General features: G+C 39.8%; 1 protein-coding gene across 1 annotated transcript; it reads left to right on the top strand.

Moving 5' to 3' along the window:
* Nucleotides 1-220: 220 nt before the first annotated feature.
* On the top strand, nt 221-19,256 carry DNAJB11 (DnaJ heat shock protein family (Hsp40) member B11). Its single transcript, XM_081074316.1, has 10 exons — nt 221-575; nt 3,146-3,302; nt 6,843-6,940; nt 8,668-8,800; nt 12,230-12,372; nt 13,102-13,184; nt 13,812-13,869; nt 15,206-15,317; nt 15,736-15,895; nt 16,692-19,256. Exons 1-10 carry the CDS (start codon nt 265-267, stop codon nt 16,754-16,756), a joined length of 1,320 nt encoding a protein of 439 aa, XP_080930442.1. The 5' UTR covers nt 221-264; the 3' UTR covers nt 16,757-19,256.
* The last annotated feature ends 5,634 nt before the right edge of the window (nt 19,257-24,890 follow it).

Raw genomic sequence — 24,890 nt, 5'->3', positions numbered from 1 at the left:
GAGAGTCCGAGGGCGGGTGGGGGAACTTCTTGGATCTTGGTGCCCTCTTTTGGCACCAATTCCCCGACCGCCCTTTGACGTAGTTTTCTACGACTCGCGGGAGCCGGGGCTGAGCGGATTCCTGCAGCGGCGCGACTCTCTGACGTTCTCCCTTCTAAGTGGCCGGGAGTTGCGGCTGTAGTTCTGAAGCCTAACTGGCCGCCCGCGCCGCCTCGGAGGTGAAGTGTACTGCGCTGATTGGCTGCGAGGCGCCGGCCGCGTGTGATGTCCGGAGCCGCGATTGGCTCTCACTTGCCGGGGGCTTCTCTCTCCCGGGGACTGGGGACTCCCGGGAAGCCGACTGGCATAGGGGGGGGGCGAGCTAGCGGTGGGTCCGGACCGAGGAGGAGACCCCTGCGTGAGGCGGCCTCTCAGGGCTGGGTGGGCTGCGGAGCCGACGCGGCGGCGGCGGAAGCTGGGAGGAGAGTGTGGGGCGAGGGCCGGCGCAGAGGCTGGCACAGCGAAACCATGGCCCCACAAAACCTGGGTACCTTCTGCCTGTTGCTGCTGTACTTCATCGGGGCCGTGATCGCCGGGTGAGGAACGGGCACCAGCGAGGCTCAGGGCCCGCGAGTCAGCCTGGGCTGGGCCGAGGCTGCAGGGATGAGGAGGGGGCGGTGGGGCAGAAGAATGCGCAGTGTGGACCAGGCTAGTGGGTGCAGAGAGCGGTGGGTGACAGGAGTGAGAGGGGCTCACAGCCGGAGGTCCTGTGGAGCCAGATGTGTGTGTTGGAGTGGGAGTTGCATGCAGTGCCTAACGAGGAGCGGGGCGGGGGGCGCCGAGCGGGGCTGCTGGGCTGGAAAACAGGACCATGTGATGGTGAGCCCGCAAAGAGCCGTTGGGGAGCTGGCATTCAAGTGGGTGGGTTAGTGCCATGCCGAGTAAGGAAGTAGGGAGAACAGATAGGGAAGCCATGCTGGGACTGAAGGAAATTAAATTGAGGGGGTAAGTCAGACCTTTGCACTTCCCAGCTTCTTGATATGCTGAGAATGAGCTGTCATCATGCCTCCCTGCCTCTTTCCATGGTACATTTGTGAGAAGCTGAATGGTAGGGGAGGGAAGAGCATTTCACCAACAGGCACTAGACTGAGATTCTCGCCCATCTCCCTCCCCCACTTAGGAGTTATGTGACCTTGAAGGAACCACCTAAATTCACATCGGTAACACGAAGATAATAGTGTGCCTCCCCTATAAAGGGAGTAGGACCACCTGCTCTCTTGAGAATCCTTCCAGCCTTTTAAGATCCTTGGTCCTATAAGCGTGGTGACCACAGGATATGATGTGCCAGGCGAATATCTTAGAATATGGGGAAGACTAAGGTCTTAACTTCTAACAATTAACAGGTTGCTCTAAATGGAGAAAGTACTGCCTAGCACAGCTTTAAAATTTAAGTACTGGTTATTCTCTTAAAAGCTTTTTCCCTTTGTATATATGCTTAAACTATTGTTATTCTTTTTTTTCTTTTGAAATGTCTTAAATTTCTTTTTAAATTAACTCTCATAGGTAATGCCTTATCGTTTTTCTTAGTATGTTTTTGTTAGTAGTATTCACACTTAAAGCAGTAAGTACCCTACGGTGTTTAAACAAAATGTCCGTGTAAATATTGTTAATACTGTAGCCTTAATCTTCAAGTCTTTCATAAAGGAATCTCTTGGGAATTGTAATGTTGATGCTGAGCTATGCCAGCTACTATCTTTTCCCTGTATTTTTTGAGCTGTTAGCTCACCATTTTTGTATTATGCATATCCTAATTAAGTCTTATTCTTTATAGAGTTACCTCTTTTGTCATTAATTGTAGTGAACCTTTCAATTGATGTAGTTCTTGTCTCAAGAGATGTCAAGTTTTTGCAGATTTTATTCAGGGGGGTGGATAAAGCACTTAATCCTCATGGAACCCTTTGTGCATGATCTTCAAAACTTACATGTTAAATGATTTTCCTAAAGTGTGACTAAAAGATTATGAAATAATTTTTGAAATGTTCTGTCTTATATCATGTCTATCTTGGTACCCCTGTGCATTTCCTCCACTACGTTATAAAATTACCATCACTACTCCATTAGTGTGTCCATTGTGAACAACTTTCCCATTTCCTTTATTGACAGAATGCATTTTCAGAATAGCTACTCGTGGCTAAAGAGACTCTGGCAAAAAGGAATAGATTTTTGAGACCGTGCTTATGTATTCATTTTATTCAATGAATATTTATTGGTGTTTTCTGTGGGCTGGACACAGTCCCTGCCCTGAAAGTTTATAGTCATATTCTGTCTTCCCATTGGCCCTTCTTACAAAGATTTCCTTTCTAATTAATTTGGTTCCAACATAATCCCTTGCAAGGAAGTCTGTGGATGTCTATACCTTATCTCCCAGCTCATGCCAAATGCATATTTGCGGCTGCTGAGACTTGTAAGCTCCTGCATATGGTCTTCAGCAGCTGTCTATATATAATTAAGACTTGACTTAGACAAAGTAGTATAACTACTAGCAATGACTGCAAGATTGATATTTTCTCTTTTTCAGCAAAAAGACCCACAACTCCTACATCCAAATGGGTGTTATTCTCTCTTCGGGGTTCTTTGGCTTAACCCCTATATTAACCTCTGAAGTTAATTTCAATCACTTCATCTTTAACGTTCCACCAGTGTACTGTTAGTCAGAACATTTATGTGATGTAATCTTTTTGAATAAAGAAAATCATCCTTTGAGGTTGTTATTTGACCTTCAGAAACAGTCAAAAGTCATTTGAAGTCAGTAATGGGGAAAAGAGTTAATTTGCTTATACAATTCTTGTGAACAGAAAATAAGAAAATGGTTTTCTTGACTGAAGGTAATTCTAAGAAAAGAATGACAGACGTTTTGAATAATACTAGCCTTGCTCAAAAAGTACATAGCCCCTTACTGTGATTATTTCAATATATAAAACTTACTACAAATTCTGGTGTGTTCTCTTTTCAGTCATTCTTTTTTGTGTGTTACTGTCTCATGTATACCTTCATTTTCTTGCCTCTTTGCTCAGACACAAGCCTAAATGTAAAGGAAAAAAAATCACTTAAAAGTATTATATGTAATTCTTTAATGAAGTAGCCTCTCCTTCTCCCCCCTCCCCAGTCGAGATTTCTATAAGATCTTGGGCGTGCCTCGCAGCGCCTCTATAAAGGATATTAAAAAGGCCTACAGGAAACTAGCCCTACAGCTTCATCCTGACCGGAACCCTGATGATCCACGAGCTCAGGAGAAATTCCAGGATCTGGGTGCTGCTTATGAGGTGAGTAAGGAAAAGTATCAAGTAGGAATAAAGCCTAGAGGACGAGAAAAGACCGTATAACACGGGAAACATTCTCTTCCTTCAGGTCATTTCTTTTTAAAAATAGACAGTAGATAAAAGTAACATGTGATGCTATAGTGTGAATTAATGTTAGTAGATGCCATTTCCTACCTTTTTCATATTATTTGTTTTATTAAGGAGAGTAATGTTGAAAAAAGGTGAATGAAAGAAAGATTGATAGGTTAGTAAGTAAATTTATTATCCATCAACCAGTTTGGGAGCTGGTGCCGGAAACAGAAATGAGGACTACAAATCCACATTCCCACATGGACCAGGCAAACAACATAAGGGCAGGAATAAGGTACAATGTGGCAGTGGATATTTTACCTCCCGTGTTGGGAATCGTTAGAGATTGATGAGAACTGTGACAAACTGAAGACTTCTTGCCCCATTTTAAGGAAGCAGCTGTTATTCAGCCCTGACCAGTTTTTGCCACATACAAATGCAAACACTGTGTTGCCAGATCATTTAATGTTTCAAGAGAAGTGGAAATCTAGATTTTTATGTAAATTCTCCTGATTGTAAAATTTTGGTAACTAATTCAATTAAAAAAATTTTTTTTTTTATGCAGATCAAACAAAACACAGCTGTAGTTTGAATTTACAGCCTCTAATCTAGAGGTCAAAACACTTTCATGTGTATCATCTCATTTACTTTTCACCAGGACACCATGAAATATAGTGGAGCTGGATATATTCTTCCCATTTTCTTTTTCTTTCTTTTTTTTTTTCTTTTTAATAACACTGAGGAATATTTATTGAATGCTTAATAAATTATTTACTATTTGAAAAACATACACAGAACCTTTCAACACTACGGTGAAAAATTTTACAAATAAGGTATTGATAATTTTTCATATCTCTTAATTTAGGAGTTAGCTGTTTTGCATGTGTTGCAAGTCACCTTTCCTCTAGAAACAGAATAAAAGATCTGTGATTTTATTTTTTCCAGCTTTATTGAGGTATAATAGACAAATAAAATTGTAATATATTTAAAGTGTTCATTGTAATGATTTGATATAACGTATACATTGTGAAAAGATTCCACCCATCTAGTTAACACATCTATCACCTAACACATTTATCTCTTTTTTTTTTTTGGTGAGAATATTTTAGTTCTACTCTCTTAGCAAATTTTAGTTATACAATACAGTATGAACTACGGTCACCATTTACTTCCAGTTTTTAAAAGGGCACAGAAAAAATAATTTAACTCCAAAAGTCATGGAGCTAAAACTTCTGAATTCAAGTTAAATCCGTAGATAGTGAGAAGGCTAGAGACAAATCTTAAAAATATTTTAGTAGTGGAAAAAAACCAAAAGGAAAGGATTCCGAGGCCTCCTAGATTAAAGAAGTGAATGAACTAAAACAGTGACATACCCAGCTGAAACCCAGAGCTAATGGGATCTCCCTTTTTTCTCTTGGCACCTTTAGGGGTCCTATAGGACTGAAATTCTTAACCTGGCGCCCGCAAATAAACTTGAGAGGATTGGTGGACTCTTACATTATATGTAACATTTTGTTTCTTGTTGATAATATGGATTCCATATTTTTGCAGTATATTTCCCATGAATATTCCTGTTGTATGCTAGGAACCCAGTACTCAAAGATATTTTCTAGGGAAGCTGTTGCTATACATTTACCATGCTCTTTAAAGAATCTATCATGTTCTTTAGCCATAACGTAGGCAGGTTATGTAAACATAGATCATTCATGAGACTGCAGTTTATTTAACTCTGAGAACCTTTCTAAGTCACAAGTTCAAATTTTTTTTTGTATCATTCCCTTGAGTGCCTTTGGTTCTTAGATAAATTAGAGTTGTAAAGTTGAAAAGTCTTTTGTGAACACAAATCTGTCTCCTCTACTGAGTTGGAATTAACTGCTGGCATTTTAATTAGTCAACACTCTGTGGGTTGGTTGGCCAATCGACTAAGAATCTCTTTTTTTGTTCTTTTAGAAATAAAATGCTTTCCAAGACCAAAGAATAAAATTGTATTCCTTAGACAGAAAAGTGAATGATAATAGATAACTTTAAGGATAGTTTTTAGAAACTTATTACAGAAGCCTCTGATGTCCCATTTCTGCTCTTCCAAACTAGCTACTTTTTTAGGATGTTTACCAAAACATTCCTTTCTCTAACCTGATCCATCATAGTGGCTTTAGTCAAGTACTCTAGTCACTTCTGGACTAACCCATTTGTCCTTGCTTTTAAGAATGCTCACTTTAATGTACATTCAATTTTTTTTTTAATTCTCCTAAATATATCTTAAAAGTTAATAAATGTTTGGTCTGGCCCCTTCCCCATCATTTAGGCTGTGAGCCAAAAGTGTGTCCTATTTACATGTGGCAGTCACATCTTCCCTTTCTTTTGCTGAGTCAACAAGCCCCATCTACTTCCAGCTTCTCTTTTTCTGAGCCAACACAAGTATGGGTTTGCAATAACTTTCTCCTTCAGTTTACTATTTAAATAGGAGTTTACAAATATCAAAGAAAAAGTACACCTTTATTTCATTTTCAAAGTTATATGTGTGTATATACTTCAGATTGCTCTAAATAGACAGGAAGTCTTTTTTTGGGGGGGAGGAAATTTTGAAGAATATAGAAACTTATTTTGTTTTTTGCATTCTTTAGTATTATGTATGGATTGGACCCAAAGAGAAAGCATATACCTTTGACAGTGGATGCATTTTCTAAAATAATTAAAACTTCAAAAAGTGTTTTCAAGCTGTGAAATTAATCTTGAGCAACCTTCACAGAACAGTGTCCCTTTTTACTCTCTGCAATTCAAACTCTGGAGGTTATGAACTTAACCATATATATGGCAGACCACATTCTTCAAAAAATGGATTTCTACACACATCAAGAAATGATAAAGGAAATACAACAATATAGCAGTACAGACCTTTCTGCAGGGTCTATCATTTGACTCCCTTGATTTGCCAATCTCCTAGTGTGTGTGTGTTGGCAGTGAGGGTTGTGGTATAGACACGTGGGGCTGAGCAAATTTTAAGACTTTCCTAATTTACTCTTCCTGGCATTAATGACGATCTGCCAGAGTCCTATCCTAGCTTATAGTTTAGAGCGCTAATACAGCATTGAAGTCAGCAGCGTAAGCACTGGAGTCCAAGTGCATGGGAGGTAGACCTGAGGGATTCATCTCACCGCTTTCCTGTTACTGCCCTCACCTTCATAGTCACATCACTAATCTCAGATCCGATCTTTATGTGACTAGGTGAGTTTGCATACATTTAAATTAAAACCGTGAATCAAGCAATCGGAAGTTACAAAATGAACAATGAATGCATCAAAGAATTTAGTCTGCTAAAGAAAAGAAATATGTCTTAATACCATACATAATGAAAACTACATTCCACTAAGATCTTAGACACAGTACCAAAGTTTTAAAGAAACTGTGAATGAATGCACCTTACCTGAGTATTCCCAATTCGTGATCTTTTCCTCCACTGGTTTTTGTCCCCAGGTTCTATCAGATAGTGAGAAACGGAAACAATACGATGCTTACGGGGAAGAGGGATTAAAAGACGGTCATCAGAGCTCCCATGGAGACATTTTTTCACAGTACGTAATTTATCCATCTGCAAAGTATTAGTGTCTGAGAATGGGTCACTTAGTGATTATTAAAGAGTTATTCTTGCTCCCTTGTTCAGAAGCTTTTGATGAAGAGTGCAACTCAAGTGATCCTTGACCAAAAAGTCACTCATCATCCTCCCTGTGGGAATGTACTCTTCTGTTTTCACAAAGCTCCAGAAAAGACAGGTAGCACTGGAAGGGCTGTCCGTCTAGCCAACTATATCAGTCAGATTGACCCTGACAGTGGTGTGGGGCAGGGGATATATATTGGAAACCTTGTCTCCTCACTGTCTTACAACTGGCACACCCTTAGAGCAAAGTTATTCTTGTAAGCAGAGAGAGAGATGCCTACTCCCATACCCAGAGCTGCCTCTCTTCCATCCTATCAACAAGAGTGGGATGATTGTGATAACCAGCACTGGGGGAAGGCAGTAGGGCAGAGGATCCTCATCTCCTGCTGCATGTGGCTTTCTGGGAGTGCTGAGTGGCCGGAATAATAAACAACTTTGCTTCCCACTCTTTGAACCCCTCTTTGTTGAGCATTTGAATTTCTATAAGCCCTGATGCCTTATACTAGAAGATCTTAATCTGCAGTTTTAAGTGTTATAAACAAAAAGATGTCTGAAGATGCATTTCTTTGGGGAGAGGGTTTATTGCTTTCTTATGATCCTCGAAGGATTTTGTGAACCTTTCTCCATAAAAAGAATCACTGTTGCATATGATATCGTTTGGGGGTAACAGGAGATTTTCAGTAGATTCTTGTGAAGATATGTGATTAATATGGTTAGGGAATCCTTCTCTTCCCCAGGATTGATTTGAGTTTGCCTGCCAGGGAAGTGTCCTGTTCCCCTTGGCTGTTAGAAGTGATACTTAGGGATGCCAGAGACAGAAAAAGCCTTGTTTGTACCTTTTCCCCCAAAATCCTGTCTCTCCCCCCAAATCCTGTCTCTCCCCCCAAATCCTCCCTGTTTGCTTTTATTTAAGATTCAAGGAATCCATTCACCAAGATTGGTTATCAGGGGGAAGTTATATAGTTGTCATAATCACTGTGTTAATATCTGAGGCTTCTTAATAACACCAAAAATTAAGATTAGAACTCTTGCAGAGTTTAAGGTCATTGTTTGTATTAATCTCACTTTGCCAAAGTAATGCTTCTGTTACTTGTAAAAATTAATTTTGGTCTTGTAGAGACCACAATTCCTTTTCCTTAAGGTCTAGAATTTTACTAAGTCTGATGCATTTTTAGTTTATTTAATTATGTACCCAAGATTTTTATATAGAACAGTAGCTTCCACCAAAGTTAGTTTCTAAAAAGCACATAAAGTGAACACTGAAAATGTTCAAAATTACCATTAGGTTCAGCCTTGCATGTTTTATATATATGAGTATTATGCCCTTTCTCAATAAGTCCATTACATCCTGATATTCCTCAGTATTGAAACATTATTACTTCATTGATTAAGCCCAGTTCATTGAATAAATTTATTGAATTCATTGGTATAAAGTAAATTTTTTTGTGGTGACTGCAATATAGTTGATATTATATACATTAAAAATTGTGTATGACGTATGTTTCTAATGTATTAAAAATGTATTTTAGTTTTGCACAATACATTGGTAGGACACAGTACTTTATGAATGTAAAGAAAACTAATTGCAAGGCATGAACTCTGATTTTTTTTTTTTTTTCCTGATGATTCTACATTTATCTACAGCTTCTTTGGAGATTTTGGTTTCATGTTTGGAGGAACCCCTCGACAGCAAGATAGAAATATTCCAAGAGGAAGTGATATTATTGTAGATCTAGAAGTCACTTTGGAAGAAGTATATGCAGGAAATTTTGTGGAAGTAAGTTCAAGCAATACAGCTATTCATATTGACTACCAAAACGAGTTCTTTTGACTAAACACAAGATGTTTCTGGGCACTTTCCCTGTCTTTTAGGGTGTGAGGAGAGTGACTGGATGTGTAGAATAAAGTTAATCATAATCCTTGGCTCGTGGTACCTGTTATTGTTTCATGAACTCATTACCCAGCCCACGAACTGTATAAAACAATACCGCTACTTACATCTCCATGCATGCTGCTTCCCTATTTCGTTTCCCTGCCTCCCTTCAGAGGTAGCTACTGTCCTGAGTTTTGTCTTTATTGTTTCCTTGTCACTCTTGCTTATTATAGTACATATATATGAATACCTGAATAATATTTATTTACATCGTTTTTGACTTTGTAAAAATGGTATCATGTTGTACATTATCTTCTGAGACTGGCTTTTTTCACTCACTGTTAGGTTACCAAGATTCATCCATGTTGTTATTTGTAACAATAATTCTGCTGAATAGAATTTCACTGTGACCACAATATAGCAATAGGCAGATAAGTTATTTCTAGTTTGAATATTCTTATGTATATCTCCAGGTGCATATAAGCAAGAATTTCTCTGGGGTGCATATACGTAAAAGTGGAATTGCTGGGTAATGTGAACCAGTGTTCTTTGTACAGGACAATACCATAATGTTTTCTCAATTGATTGGTACCAACACATCCACCAGCCATTTTTAAAAGATTCTATAGATCTGCCCACCTCTCCAATATTTTGAGTTATTAGACTTCTCAACTTTTGCCCGCTAAGTGGGTATAAAATATTACTTCATTTTGGTCTTAATTTACATTTTTTGATTAATATTTAGGATACGCATCTTCATATGTTTATTGGCCATATTTATTTCCTCTCTTGTGAAATGCTCTTTCATGTATTTTGCCCCTTTTTCTTTTGCCCTCATTGATTTCTAAGAAAAGTTTATTCTTATTACTAATCCTTTGTTGGCTGTATGTGATACAGATATATCCTGTCTGTTGGTAACTTATCTTTTCATTATATTGAAGATTTATTTAAATGAACAGAAATGATTAATGTTAATGTGGTCAAATTTATCAGCATTTTCTTTTATGGTTAGTTTTTGTGTCTCGTTTAAGAAATTCTTCTGTGCCCTGAAATCAGAATGCAATTCACCTGTGTTTTCTATTAAAACTTTGGGATCTTTTAATTTACTTTTAATTTTCTTTTAATTAACAAATCATCTCTTTTAATTCCAGGAAATTTATGTCTATTATATTTTCAAATATTTAATCCATTGGCACTTCTTTCTGCTCTCTTAACTTTCTTTTAAATATTAAAAATTTTTCTACTTCTTATCCTTCCTGCTTCCTTCTAGGAGGGTGCCTCATGGTCTTCCAGCTCACTACTTCAATCTTCAGTGTATCTATTCTATTAATACCTCATCAGCTTTGTTTTTTATTTCAACTCATGTTTTTATACATAATATTTCTATTTGATTCTTATATTATTTCTTATTCTATTTCATTTTGCTAATGTCTTCCCATATCTCCTTAACTATTACTATGCTTATTTTAATTTCTTAGATTGTCTTGTCTAATACATTTTCTTAAAATACATGTGTTATCCAGTTTGTTGTCTTTGGAGGTAGGGGGTGGATAGTTGGAGTCCTCACGTCTCTAGCTGTTTTGGACTTTGAGCTCATATCCTTCCCCTGCCACCCAACACACCTCTCTTTCCCTTGTAGAACATACTAGGGCAAGCCCTTACCTACTGGTTTTAACTGTATTTTGTTTATTTTCTTGGAGTGTTTTTGTTTTTCTTTTTGTTTGGTGTCTGGGTCTATTGCTTTCTGGGGAGAAGGGCCAGACGGTGCTTTGCCTGAGGCAGTTGGGGGTGGGGGGGCAAGAGCAGAACTTCAGTTGCTTTTTTCCAAATCCTCTCACTGCCTCTGCTAGCCTATGCATATGTGCCATCTTGATAAGAGACACTTTCTTCTTAGTTGTGGCTTTTGCTCTGAATAGTTCAAAGAGGACTAGACGTTTACAGAAGATGCAATTGGCTTGTATTACCGTTATTCAGTCTGAAGAATGGGAGAAAAGGGCTTTCAAAATATGTGGGCCATCTCTCCTTCACAGTCAGGATAGGTTGTTCAGGTGGGAGAAAAGAGGTGAGCCTAATTAACTCCCATGTCCCTTCGAGACCTGTTGTCTGCAGTCATTGGTAATATACAATGCACATCATTTTTTGCAGTTAGTGCGTTCCTAAACAAATTCTTTTTTAATCTAGTTATTGTAAAGGATATAAATGACCTCGCTATTTAAGTGACCCAATAGTAAATTCTTTTTTAAGAAAAAATTGTCTTGAGAGAACGTAGTAGTTAAAAGCATGGACTTTGGAGCTATACTGCCTGGTTTAGAATCCTGACTCTGCCATGTATTACTTTATGTGACCTTGGTCATGTTACTGAACTTTTCTGTGCTTTTAGTACTTCCTCTGTAAAATCGAGATGATAATAGTACATCCCTCATAAGGTTGTTATGAGGATTAAATGAGTTCATCTATGTACAAGTGATTAGAGCATTGCTTGGCGCATAGTAAGTGCTATAAACTATTTGCTCTAATTACTATTATTATTATTATTTATTCTGTTGACCTGAGCTTTCATGTTGGTAGGCTTTCAGGGATTTTTCTCCAAGCATTTGTGTTATCCTGCTGCAGGAGTATGTGCTTTGTGATTAGGTGTTTCACTAATTAAACAGGTAAAATCAAGAATACATTTCTCTGTGTACCTATATTGGTTTCCAAATACTTGGAGAGATCAGAATGTTTGATTGCAATGAGCTACCAAGAGGTGATCATTGTGTCTCTTCTTACTTGTTAACGTATCTGAATTGAGAGAGCGCTGGAAGCAGTCCTAGATGGAGTTGCCAGAAACAGGGAAGTGTTTTCATCAGGTCGATCGTAACTAAGCCTCTGGTGGTAGCTACGTACCCGCTTTTGAAGGCTGTAGTTGCTCTGCAGGGGTTATGGTTTGCACAGCTCTGAATTCTAGAAGACAGTAATTCTGTAAACTACTTTAACTCCGTAGTATTTAGTTGAGGCTTAGAAATGCTGGTATCACACACAGTTTTTTGGTTCTTTCTTAACTACCCTCTCTCTTCTCCAATTTTAGAATTTAAGTCATTTAAATACCTGTGTGTTTCATTCCTGTGTTGGGGCTGATTTGTAACTCCTCAAAGACTTCTGTCAGTTTTATGGAGGTTGGGGCTGATTTGTAACTCCTCAAAGACTTCTGTCAGTTTTACGTAGGTCTCCCTGAAGGATAGCTTGACAAAGGGAAGTTTCAGCCCTGGCACATGCTCAGAGCCCTGATCAGTTGAAGGCACCAAAGGCTGTTAAACACAAGAGGGAAGCTGATGTTGTGTATGCATTTCTTAGGTAGTTAGAAACAAACCTGTGGCAAGGCAGGCTCCAGGCAAACGGAAATGCAACTGTCGGCAAGAGATGCGGACCACCCAGTTGGGCCCAGGGCGCTTCCAGATGACCCAGGAGGTGGTCTGTGATGAGTGCCCTAATGTCAAGTAAGTAAAAGTATCTTCTTGGTTCTACTAAGAGACACTTTAATCATCTCATTTGTCTAGTAAAATGCTAATGGTCAACTCCTAGATTTTTTCCCTCCCTCCCCTCACTCTTCTCTCATGTTCTATCAGAGGATAGAGCAAAGAAATGTGCCTTTTTGTGTTTCTGAACCAATAAGCAGTACCCTTTATTTCTGAATATACTTAACAAATGTTAATGTTTCATTTTTTTTCTAGTTGGACTGTTAGATTAATCTGTCCAGCTGACATTTCAGATTAGAGAAGTACTATTTGCTGATTATGTTATAAACACAACTATTTAATTGAACCTTAAATTATATATCTCAAAACTAGGTCAATTATTTGTGGGATCAGGAAAAAAATCAGATAGGATAAACTGTCCTGCTGGATTCGTGATAAACATGACCTAGGTCTTGCAGGTGCAAATGTATGGAAGTGTGAAGAGTTTTCTCTGTTACGAATCAGTTTGAAGTAATCAGTCTACTGCAGGCTTTTTTGGAGGTAGCAGTCGGATGAGTGTGTAATATATAGTAGCTTTGTCTTGGCTTTTGGCATATAGAGGACGTAAATAGATATCAGATCGCTTTGTCAACTAGAGATACATGATAGTCTTCCAAGAAAAAACGGTGATAGAATAGATAAAACTAATTATCTGTATCTGGAGTTTGCTTTGTATTTTCTTTTTTTTTCATTTCAAATTCTCTGTCTCAGACTAGTGAATGAAGAACGAACACTGGAGGTAGAAATAGAGCCTGGGGTGAGAGATGGCATGGAGTACCCCTTTATTGGAGAAGGTGAAACATCGATATTAATATTTTATTATAACTTTCTGCTCTTTGCTTGCTTCTGAATACCTCCCACCCCCGCCTGTGGCCACATAGTAAATGTACATACCATTTGCAACACTCTTCAGTCAGTTTTAGGCTCCAGAAAGCCTATTATGACTATCATAGCTGTCACCTTAAGCATTAGCCTTACTGTTCATTATGGCAGAAGTTACTATGAAGTAGCCTAAGTTATATCAAAATTTAGGATGTTCAGACTTTAATGGATTAATTTTAACTCAGCAATGAAAGATGGTATGTAACTCTAGTTGGCATGAATAAGATGCTCTCAGATCTTACCTTTGGGGGTAAATTTAAAAATCTAAAAGAAAAAAGCTTTAAAACTTCAGGTCCAGGAAATCAGTGAATCATCCTTTGTTTAGGAAATAGGTCAAGTTATTTATCTCTGTGCTTGCGGTACAAACAATCTTCACTAATAATCTGAAACTTGTTATAACCAAATAGAGACACTGCTCTCATACATAGACTTGATAGCCAACACCTTAGGTAGTGGCTTGAAAATAGTGTCTCAACTGCAAAATAGATTTTCAGCATTTGACTTATGTGGCTCAGTCTGCTCTAATCTGTTCTGACTAGGTGAGCCTCACGTGGATGGAGAGCCAGGAGACTTACGGTTCCGAATCAAAGTAGTCAAGTAAGTAATCTAATTTTAGAGGCCTTCTCTCCTGCTCCTGCTTTTCAGATGAGTCACATTATAGAAGTATGGGTAGCCACGAGGGCACTTCCAGACTTTTCCCTGTTTCATGCCCTTGATACAGTGTTTCCCCGAAAATAAGACCTAGCTGGACAATCAGCTCTAATACGTCTTTTGGAGCAAAAATTAATATAAGACCCGGTCTTATTTTACTATAAGACTGGGTGGGATGCGATGCGATGCGATGATGTGATACTGGGTCGTATATTTTGCTCCAAAAGACGCATTAGAGCTGATTGTCTGGCGAGGTCTTATTTTCAGGGAAACATGTACCCTAAATGATTATCTGTAACTCTACAATACTGAAAATTTTGGCTTGAGGCCTAGGGTTGAGCCCAGTTATTTATTTCCTCAGGACCTACAAAAGATGTTGGAAGGAAAGAATTAATAAGACAAGTAAGGAGTTGTAAGTGAGAGGCAAACAAGAATGGGAAATCAAGGAGACCCGAGATTTTAACTGAGAAAATATGGTCCCATACAAGAATGGGGGACTTCTTAGAAGTCTCCCATTATACACTATGCAGCTTCTGTGCACAGAGAGCTCTTCTTTTGTTGGCCTCTCTTCGGCATGAATTTCTGCTTAGATAAGAAATTTGCCTGGGACTCAGGCTAATTTATTACTTCTCTCTTGTTACCACTTTGGAACTCAGTGATACTTCTGCTTCTAAGGATTCTTTGAAACAAGGTTCCCACCTAAATATGGAGAAATGGGCACCCATCACCTCGAACTATTCCCTTCTAGCACTCTTTAATCTCAGTGATCTTTCCCCAGCTTTCCTTACGTACCTGGTCTTTCTCTTTGCTTCCCAGAGAAGCTGGAACATGTGCTATTCCTTAAATAAACCTCAGGTCCCTGTCTTTGCCACAATTCCCTCTCGCCCTATCCCCATCCTCTGCCATGCCCACATTATCTGCATCTCTAGAGCTGAGCTGGCCTTGCAAGCCCAGCTCTGGAAACCATTCCAGACCTATGCTGATGCCCCGTCTCCCTAGCACCCATCACTAGAAGTTGTCTTTCTGTCTCTTTCATGCTCTAATTACTTGTAGTTTTATTTACATGCTCTGGCTTCTGCTGGTGGGAAGCTCCAGAAGAGTAGGGTTTAATAAATCTTACATACCGTTAGAGTCTCTACACTACACACAAAAGAGTGTCTAATAAATGCTTGTTGTTTGAAAGAGTGCTTTTCATCCTTTTCCAAGATTTTCTGTTATTAAAAATGTTTTAAACTCTTCTCAAAGAAAAAAGTTAATGCTTTTTACCTTGTTCTGTGTGTAGGCACCCAGTATTTGAAAGGAGAGGAGATGACTTATACACAAACGTGACAATCTCACTGGTTGAGTCTCTGGTGGGCTTCGATATGGATGTCACTCACTTGGATGGCCACAAGGTAAACACGCCAGTTTCTCTGCTTCCTCTCAAAGCTTCAGTGGGTGGTTGGAGGTTATTTCAGCCGCGTCAGTTGTTGAGAGCCATGGGGACTCCTTTCTCCGTCTTTGTCCTGCTACCTCTCCTCACTCTACTGGGAACGTCTAGCAGTAACAGTGCCACAGATGTTTCCGCGGCTCAGGGTGGATTGCACAGCCTTTGGCGGTCTTCTAACAGTCGCCACTGGTGAAAGCCTGACTCTTTTCCTTGTTTATGTGTTTCACTTTTCTTTTTCTTTGGAAAGCCTTCTCTCTCTCTGGCTCGCAGTGTCCTCCTGAGTTTGTCTTGCGCCTTCATCCTCGCTGCTCCTCTGACCAGCATCTGGTATTGTACTTCAGGAGTAGCGGTTCTGCTCCAGTCCATTCCCTTTTGCTTTTCAGGTACATATTTCCCGGGATAAGATCACCAGACCAGGAGCCAAGCTATGGAAGAAAGGGGAGGGGCTCCCCAACTTTGACAACAACAACATCAAAGGCTCTTTGATAATCACTTTTGATGTGGATTTTCCGAAAGAACAGTTAACAGAGGAAGCAAAAGAAGGTGAGGGGTATAGTGTGTGTGTGTGTGTGTGTGTGTGAGAGAGAGAGAGAGAGAGAGAGAGAGAGAGAGAGAGAGAGAGAGAGACAGAGACAGAGAGAGAGAGTTGTATGTGAGTGTGAGAACAAGGTGGTTAAGGAGAACAGGCAATAAAAACAAAACCCTCCCGTGCATCAGACATCAGCTACTAACAGTAGTGAACACAAGACTAGGAATGAACTTGCCTTTCTGTAAAGGCAATATAAAAATCCTTCTGTCCCTGGGTTATAAAAAGCTGTGTAAACTGGGCCTTGAAACTCAGGGAGGTATAGGTTGTATGGGTGTCTGGGTATGAAACAATCACTTAAACACACATGAGCTGGACCAAACTGTAAAAGGAGCGATGACATTTACGTTAGAAGGATTAGAGGCTTGGGGGTGATGTCTGTGATGACTGGTTGAGAAGAGGCCCAAGTGGTGGGTCATAAATAAAAAGGTGAAAGAGGTCAAAACTGCAAAGAGGACAAAGAAGAAGGAATGCAAGACAGATGCAGAACTTGTTTGCCTCTTCTCATAGACTTTTGTAGGATGTGTGTGGCCTGGGTGCCTGAGAGACAGAAAGACAAGGGAGCATCTTGGACGTACATGTGCGTATGTGGGGTTGTCCACATGTGATGACATTGGATGTTGCTGGTTATTTGTTTAATTCAGATCTGTGGTTGTCATAGACCTTTTCTGAGCCTCCCCATGAAACATGCTCTTTAAACTCTAGGGAAGTCACATCTTTGTTTAGGGAGTCATTTGTTCATTCTTTCCTCAGGTATCAAACAGCTACTGAAACAGGGATCAGTGCAGAAGGTATACAATGGACTGCAAGGATATTAAGAGTGAATAAAATTGGACTTTGGTTAAAATAAGTGAATCAGCGATATTTATTATCTGCAAGGTTTTTTTGTGTGTGTTTTTATTTCAATATGCAAGTTTGGCTTTTTTTTTCTTCTAACGATCATTATGAAATGACTAAGAGGGCTTAAGAATTTGTCCATTTTTGTTCAGAAAAGAATGACCAGCAAAAGGTTTAATAATACCTCTCCCTTTGGGGATTTAATGTCTGGTGCTGCCACCTGAGTTTCAAGAATTAAAGCTGCAAGAGGACTCCAGGAGCAAAGGAAACACAATATAAAGGGTTGGAGTTAATTGGTAGCTATTTCATGCAAAATGCCAACTGGAGCAGTCTGTTTTTAAATACATTTTGTCGTTATTTTTTCTTGACTCCTGTTTCTTGTTGGTTTAGTCACATTGTGCTCTCTGTCTGCCATCTCCATTGAGGTCACTTTCCCTTCCCCTGCCAGTTTCCATCCTTGTTGCCTGTGAGTTGGGTTGTCCCCCCATCAATCAAGTTGGATGTAGAAACCTGCAAAAGAGTGGTAAAGACCCAGTCCCCATACTCCCCATACCAGTCTTCTAGAAAGGAGCTTGAAGAAACTGAATAGAATAGAGATTGAGGTAGATGAATCAATATTACACAAAGATCTAATTGTCCTTGAGAAAGTATATTTCCTCTCATTTAATTTGAGCATAATAAAATCCAGTATGGATACTTTACTATTTATAAGGCACTTCATATATCCAATCTTAATTGCCCTAATGATTAAAAAACCTTTGGTTTGTGTCAGGAACCAGGATTTCCATTAGCTCTAAAAGATGAATTTAAAGTCAAAATGCAAATTACATTTGCCTCTCCCAGCAGCACCTCATTCAGATGGTACGTGACTTGAGTATATTTGACTTTTCAACCTCCTTCAACTTTTCTACATTGTACAGTCACATCACACTCTGCTTTTCACACACCTTTGGGTGTCATCTCAGCTAGCGAGTGTTTTAATGCTGTTGATCAATTTCTGTTGCTACGGGTATGGCGCTGCCTTCCAGCCATCGGTATAGATCCAGCAGCATTCCCACCTTTGGCTACGCAGCAGCCAGTGCTATTGCTTGCCTTTTCATTGCATTTTGTCCCTGTTTGACAAAAATGAGTGGGAAAGGTGAAAAATGGAAATTTCATCAATTTAGAACAATTAAAAACAAGGTGAAAAATCCGCACGTTTTTAACCTCAATCAGACACTATTTACTTGAATAGTTCAACCCTGTGTTCACTTGTGAAGGGAAAGAAAAGGCCTTATTTGAAAGCTGAAAAATCTACCTTAGAAATCAAATGAAACCACATAAATACATATATAAGTTTAGTGGACTTTTTGTACATTTAATATTCATTATGTACTGAGTTGCCCTAGTTTCCCTCACATATCTTAGCCCAGGAGAGCTCTTGATCGTTATTTGCACTTGCTGATTCCCCTTTTTCCAAGAGTCCGTCACATACCAAGGTGGAATTCCTAGTCTTGCTAGGAAGACCCCATAGAGATGCTCTTGCTACACGTAATGCTCATGAGGCTTTGTCACTCATGTTTATCCATGGCCCAGAATGCCATGATTTAATGAGTTAAAAAAGAATATTTTTTCATCATGCAACTCTGAGCTTCAGTTCACCCTGAATGTGCTTTCTCTGAAGCACATTGTAATGTGAGAAGATTTGTATCAGAGTTCCATAGCTTCTTGTAATAAAGCCGTAATAACAGGGTGGTGGTGATGGAGATGATGGGAAGATCATAAAGCAGGCTCCAAAGCCCAAGCTTTTGCGCTGTGGTACAGTACAGCTGCCTCCCCAGAAGTGAGTGCTGTCCAAAAAGGGAGTGGTGGTACCTGTGGCAGCAAGCTCCCTACCAAGTGGTCTACAGTTACCCATCTGTCCAGGAATGTTGCAGCGGGAATTCCTGCGCTTGGACGGTTGTGGTAGTCAATACGTAAGTTCCCTGCAAGCCACCAGCTTCTATGTATTACAGAGTTTTCAAGTGAAGGACTGAAATTTTTTTCTCTTACTGAGTAAAAGATAATTTATTGAGTGCTATGGGTCAGTTTCTGTTCAAGTGCTTTATGTGGAGGAGCTTATCTCTATGGAAGAGGGACTCTTGGCCTCAATTTACAGATGAGGAAATTGAGTTGTATCTCACAGCTTGCAAGTGGTGGGACCAGCATTTGAACCCAAGCAGTCTGCTCCAGAGAATGTACTCTCAACTGCCATGAATTCATGAATTCCACTTAGAGAAAATAACTACTCTGAAGAAGGATTCTGGGTAGAGATGGTGTGCGAACAGATAACAGTGTCAGCCCTGCAAGGAAAAATGTCATTCCAGCAAGATACACAATGAAGCAGAAAGGGTATTGGCCTGGGATCAGACTCAACATCTGTGACACTGGGCAAACCAGTTAACCTCTCTGAACCTCAGTTTTCTCATCTGCAAATGGGAATAATAAAGGGCGATATACTTTAACCTGAGCTTTTGTGCTTTTCTAACACATGTTTGGCACCTCATTTTATTTATTTATGTTTACTTCCTGGACATCAGCTGCATTCGCTATTGATTAGGTCCTAGATGGGTGCTGGTGCTCAGAAATCCGTTTTTGGAAAAGGGAACAGGATATGAAGACTTAAAACCAATTTGAAAAGTTGCATTAGCTCTTACTAGAAATGGGAATGGAATGAGAGAAGTTTATTATATTCCTTGAAAAAACATGAGCTGCTACCAGCGCTAGTAACAACATCTAACTTGAACAAAGGCATACCTAAGGACTCCAGAAGATAAGCAGAGAAGAAAAAACAGTTGGGTAAGTGAAAAATTCTAGTCTTTCAGTCACTGAAATTGTACCAGTGCTTATAAGTGAGAGTTGAATACAGGTCACAGGCAGTGGGCACCTGTACACTTTCCACAGTGATTTATATGTCAAAGAGCCCAGGCCCTTTCTCTTTTCACTAAAAGAAATCAGTACTTATGAGTGCTATAACTTTAGGCATCGTTCCTCTATTAATGCAGCCAGCCTGAGAATAACATAATTGGAGGGCAGTCTGGTCACAGACCCAATTGTCAATGAAAACCCTCCAAAAAGCTTCATTGTCCAGTACAGTCACCACATGTGGCCAAAGAGCACTTAAAATGTGGCTACTGTGAACTGAGAGGTGCTATGAGTATAAAATACTAGATCTTGTAGAAAGTGTAAGTTATCTCAACAATTTGATATATTGATTACATGTTGAAGTGAGTCTTCTGGTATGTTGGGTAAAATATATTAAAACACATGATGGCAATTCACCAGAGGCTATTCTGTTCTTGTTTTCTACTTTTTAAAATGTGGCTACTAGAAAATTGAAAATCACACATGTAGCTCACATTGTATTTCTGTTGAAAACACGGCTGCCAAGTCCCTCCTCAGCAGGGAAGAAGTTGACGAGGACTTTGGGATAAAGGGCCTCACATTCATCCCTATTCAATCACCTCGATTCAGTCCAATGGTCCCGACTCTTAAGATGCTTTGGGATCCCTACTCAATCACCCAGTATTTTGTGTCTCCTCGCTTGATGTTATATGTCCTCTGTATTGGCTGAGACATCAAAATTTTCGTCCAAATGGTGAATAAAACTGCTGGCTAAGAGTTGAAGGCCAACACTTGGATTTTGCCACTAAAAACCTCTCCAGGTTGTCATTCATCAAAACATCAAGGTAAAGTCATATCAACCTCCCTGAGAATACTAATTTTGCATCTAGCCATATTTATTGTGTCAGGGTGTGCTAAGAGGCTTTGTTGAAATTTACTTGTATGACAGTCTATTAGGAAATGAGATATGTCCACATAACTTAGCCTTCCTGAGCCCATATTTTTTTTAATTGTTTTAATTTATTGGGGTGACAATTGTTAGTAAAATTACATCGATTTCAGGTGTACAATTCTGTATCACATCATCTATAAATCCCATTGTGTGTTCACCACCCAGAGTCAGTTCTCCTTCCATCACCATATATTTGATCCCCCTTGGGTATCAGCACTTTTCACATGTAGGTGTTTACAAGTGATGTCTCACTTGGCTGTCATGCGCTTACCTTTTAGAAAAATTGCCCTTCTCCAGTCTTTCACCCTGTCGCTCCACATGCCCCAGAATCCTAAACGTGTTTAGCCACCTTCTGTACATTCTCACAGTACTCAGATTGTATCCAGTGCAGAGACAGGATTTCTTTTGAAGTGCTGAAGTGTTTCTTATCATCACTTCTTCCCTCTTGGGTTTCCATCTTCTCTTCCTCCTCTTACTCCTCATTCTACCTTCATATTTCAAACATCATTCTTTTCGACAGAATAAAGAAGCAAAATGGGAGGTTTTATATACCATAGTTGTGAAAACGTACGAGTATAAGCTCTAGAATCAAACTGCTTAGAATCAAATCCCAATTCTACCACTTACCAGTGTGCCTCAATGTCTCCAACTGTAAAATAGCAATAATAATAGTACTTATTTCATAGGGGTGTTGAATGATTGGATAGTAACAACTAGAATGCCTGATTTGGGGAAAGACAGGCAAAAAGAAGCAAGTTAGTATCTCCATGTTGCTGACCTAAGGTTTGGAAGGTTTATAATTTTTTTCTGATTATTTCCTCCCCTCTGCAATGCATGATGTGTCTCCAGGTGGAGCTAAATAATGCTGTGCTAGCTGTAAAAATCAGTCCTGGGGCTCCAGATTTTTAAAGTCATTTTCTGGTAATTTCCACCAAAAATCAAGCTATTAAGTAAAACAACAATGATAATTTTCAATGCAAACTCAGTGCAAATAGATAATGCACCTTGACTGTGTCTGCCCTTCTCTCTTAGCCTCACTTAATTCTAATGTACAGAAGGTAGGCTCCACATGGGCTGGATTTTTATTTAGAGCTCAATTTAAATCAATAAATCAACAAATGTGTGCTCCTGAGAAATAATAACAGTTGTGGAAATCATTGTGAGGAGACAGGACAGATGATTGGGAACAATTCAAGTAATTAAAGCCTCTGACTCTTGTAACAGGTCACTAACCTATGAGAATAAGAAATGTGATAGATGAAGTTTCTAGCAAGACATTTGATTATTCATCTCATGATACCTCGTGGGGACGAAATGGAAACATATACTGGATTCATGACTCACTAATTATGATTGAACGTGTTGATTAATGGATCAATGTCAATCTGAATGGGGGTAGTCTCTGTTGGCAGAAAACAGAGTTACTTGTATGTTCTCAGTCCTGATCAATTCAATACTTTTATTGGTAGTGAGTGTCCAGGAAGAGTTTAAAATGCCAGGTGCCTACTGTGTGTGTAAGTTACAGAAGTTTCACAGCTCCTATATGCTTGTGAGTCCAAAAAGCCCCAGGACAGAGGCAGGACACAATAAAGCTGACCAGACAAGCTTTGACTACTGCACAATTCTTAGGATGGGGAAAACAACTTAACCTGGAGGGATAGGGTTGGGGTACACCAGCTTCATCCACAGGATTAATGGGGACACATGATTTGGCAACAGGGTGTTGCCTGTCACTTGAATTGATGTCTCCCAGTATAATCACATGGGGACTTGCACTAAATTTTTTGAGCAAAGTAACAAACTAAAGAGTCAATTGAATAATATGTTTATACTATCAGGCCATTATAAGAAGCTATGAGTCTTCAAACTGTAAAAGCCAAACGTCTCTATATTTGAGGGTTTTGGTAAAGGAATTTTGACACTGGTGGGAGCAGGAACCTTCCCCTAATTCTGCTCAGCAAGTGCTACAAAAGAGAAGCTAAGGTCTCACAAGAAACAAGGTAAGCAGCCTTATGATGCCATAAGGGTAATGTCCCAGTTACTACTTCCATGTAACAGATTACCCCAGAATCTAGTGGGTTAAAACACTAACATTTACTTTTCTCACAAATATACAGTGTGGGCTGGGCTTGATGAAAACAGCTCCTTTGTTCCGCGTGGTGTCAGCCGGGACAGCTCAAAGGCTGGGGACTAGAATCATTAGAAGACTCTCATCACACATCTGGCAGTGGATCCTAGGAGGACTTAAGTAGCTGGAGGCCGGAACCTGGGGCTCGTCGGGAACCTTTATCCCTGTGTGGTCTCTGCAGCGTGGCAGCTGCTGCAGAGCTGGACTTCTTACGTGTTGGCTCAGGGATCCCAAGACAACATGTTCTGAAATAAAGAGAACAAAGTAAAAGCCTTGTTTCTTTTTAGGACCTAGCCTCATAAGTTATGCAGCATCCTTTCTGCCATATTTTATTCATGGAGGCAGCCACAAAGTCTCACCCATATTGCAGGGGAGAGCAATTAGACCCAAACTTTTGATGTAACAATCTTCAAGGTTCTCAAAGAGCATGTAGATCTACAAATATTGCGGTCGCCATTTTCAGAACATGCAACTTGCCCCAGGCAATCCCATGAGGCAACCGTGAGAGCAGTAGCCATGACCGGGGACGGTGTCAGAGCAGCCATGGAAGAGCCACATGGTGCTCACAGAGCATAAAAGAGGCCAGGGGAACTCAAGAAGAACGAAGTGACTATCAGCAAGTCCTCGAGCACAGCCCTGTCCCTGCCGTCAAGGAAGGGAAGGATTCTAGGAGCTGGAGTTTTGGACATGAGACCGGAGCCAAAGGTCACACTGACCCATGGCGTTGTCTCCTTCCCTGCGGGGGGTGAGGGGGGACTGGGAAATACGAATTACACATCAGTGACCTTCAGTGAGAACGTGACGGATGAAAGCTGTGGACACTCAAGTCTGTAAGGGGTGTCAGATGACAGATCTGGTTCTCACTACACACAGTTGTCAAAACCTCTCAGAACCCAGTTCTAGTAAAATAGGACAGTTCATTGTTTTTTAAACCAAATAGCACCAAGAAAAGTCTCTTAGAGCCACTTTTAGTCCACAGGACTCTACATAATACAATCCCTGAATTAATTCCTACCAGCGTCCAGGGACTGTATAAGGCTCACTGAGGATAGATAAGGTGCTAGAAGGTGGCTCTTAGCATGGGGGACCCACATTCTAGTGCAGGAGTTTCTAACACTGAGCGTCCCCCCCAAATAATTCATGCTCAATGCAGAAAACTAGGGAAACACATACAAACGGTACAAAAGCAAGATGAGATTTTTAACATTAAAATATACATAACACAACAAAACTACCACAAAATACTAATTAGCCAGTATACAGACCAACAAAGGCTTACTCACTGGCCAGTAAGAAATTTTAAATATTTTAGTTAAATATGGAAAGCTGAATTAGTTTACCATAGATCAAACACCTATGATTAAATGATGACAGAAAAACATTTTTCAATAATTTGTCCAAGAAAAAGATAATGTGGCCACGTCCTGCATGCCGGCATCAGGAAGTTTGTGCTGTGAGCCTCAAAAGGCCACTGTACTGCATAAGCAAGCGGCTAAAGCTGTGTCCCCGTCATGTGTGGTCATTGCCCTTACAGGGGACATTTTTAAGACATTGACGCAGAATAAGATTTCTTTGATTCTGAGGCACTTTGATGGTTAAATTTCAGAAGATGGAAAAGATCTTAAAACTCTAAACCAGACCTTTGAGAATTAAATTTTTTAACAAACTCAAAATAACTTATAAAAATAGACTTTTCTACCGGTGTGATATGTTAATATACAGAACCTGAAACTCTGGAAAATCTCAAAACATCTGAGCACGTGTGTGTATGAAGAGGTTTTGATCAAGGAAGAGGACGGAAACCCAAACTGTCACAAAACACCACACTACGAGTTTTTTATTTCTTTGAGGGCTTTTGAAGCACAAACCTGAGGGGATGTCTGAAGTTTCAAGCCCAGACGTTATCAGTGTGGCTCACTTTCAAGAAGAACTGACTGAGCTGAGAAGTAGCCATGGTCTACTCGCCATGGACTTGTTGTCCCTGAAATTTTGGTGATAACATATGAATCCCAGAATGACCGTGGAATTTTCGACTGTATGGTCAAATACGGGGTAATTCCTGGGTCCACTCCATGAACAGATATCTTGTCTTTTACTTACTCGTGCTGTAGAAACTGAGACCCCTGCCAGTGATATAGAGCAGGTTCAGGAAGAAGACACACCCTGATTGATA

The sequence above is a fragment of the Rhinolophus hipposideros genome, assembly GCF_964194185.1.
Source record: "Rhinolophus hipposideros genome assembly, chromosome: 2".
In the NCBI taxonomy this organism is placed as follows: Eukaryota; Metazoa; Chordata; class Mammalia; order Chiroptera; family Rhinolophidae; genus Rhinolophus; species Rhinolophus hipposideros.
The sequence above is the reverse complement of the archived record's forward strand: the minus strand, read 5'-3'. Positions and strand labels throughout refer to the sequence as shown.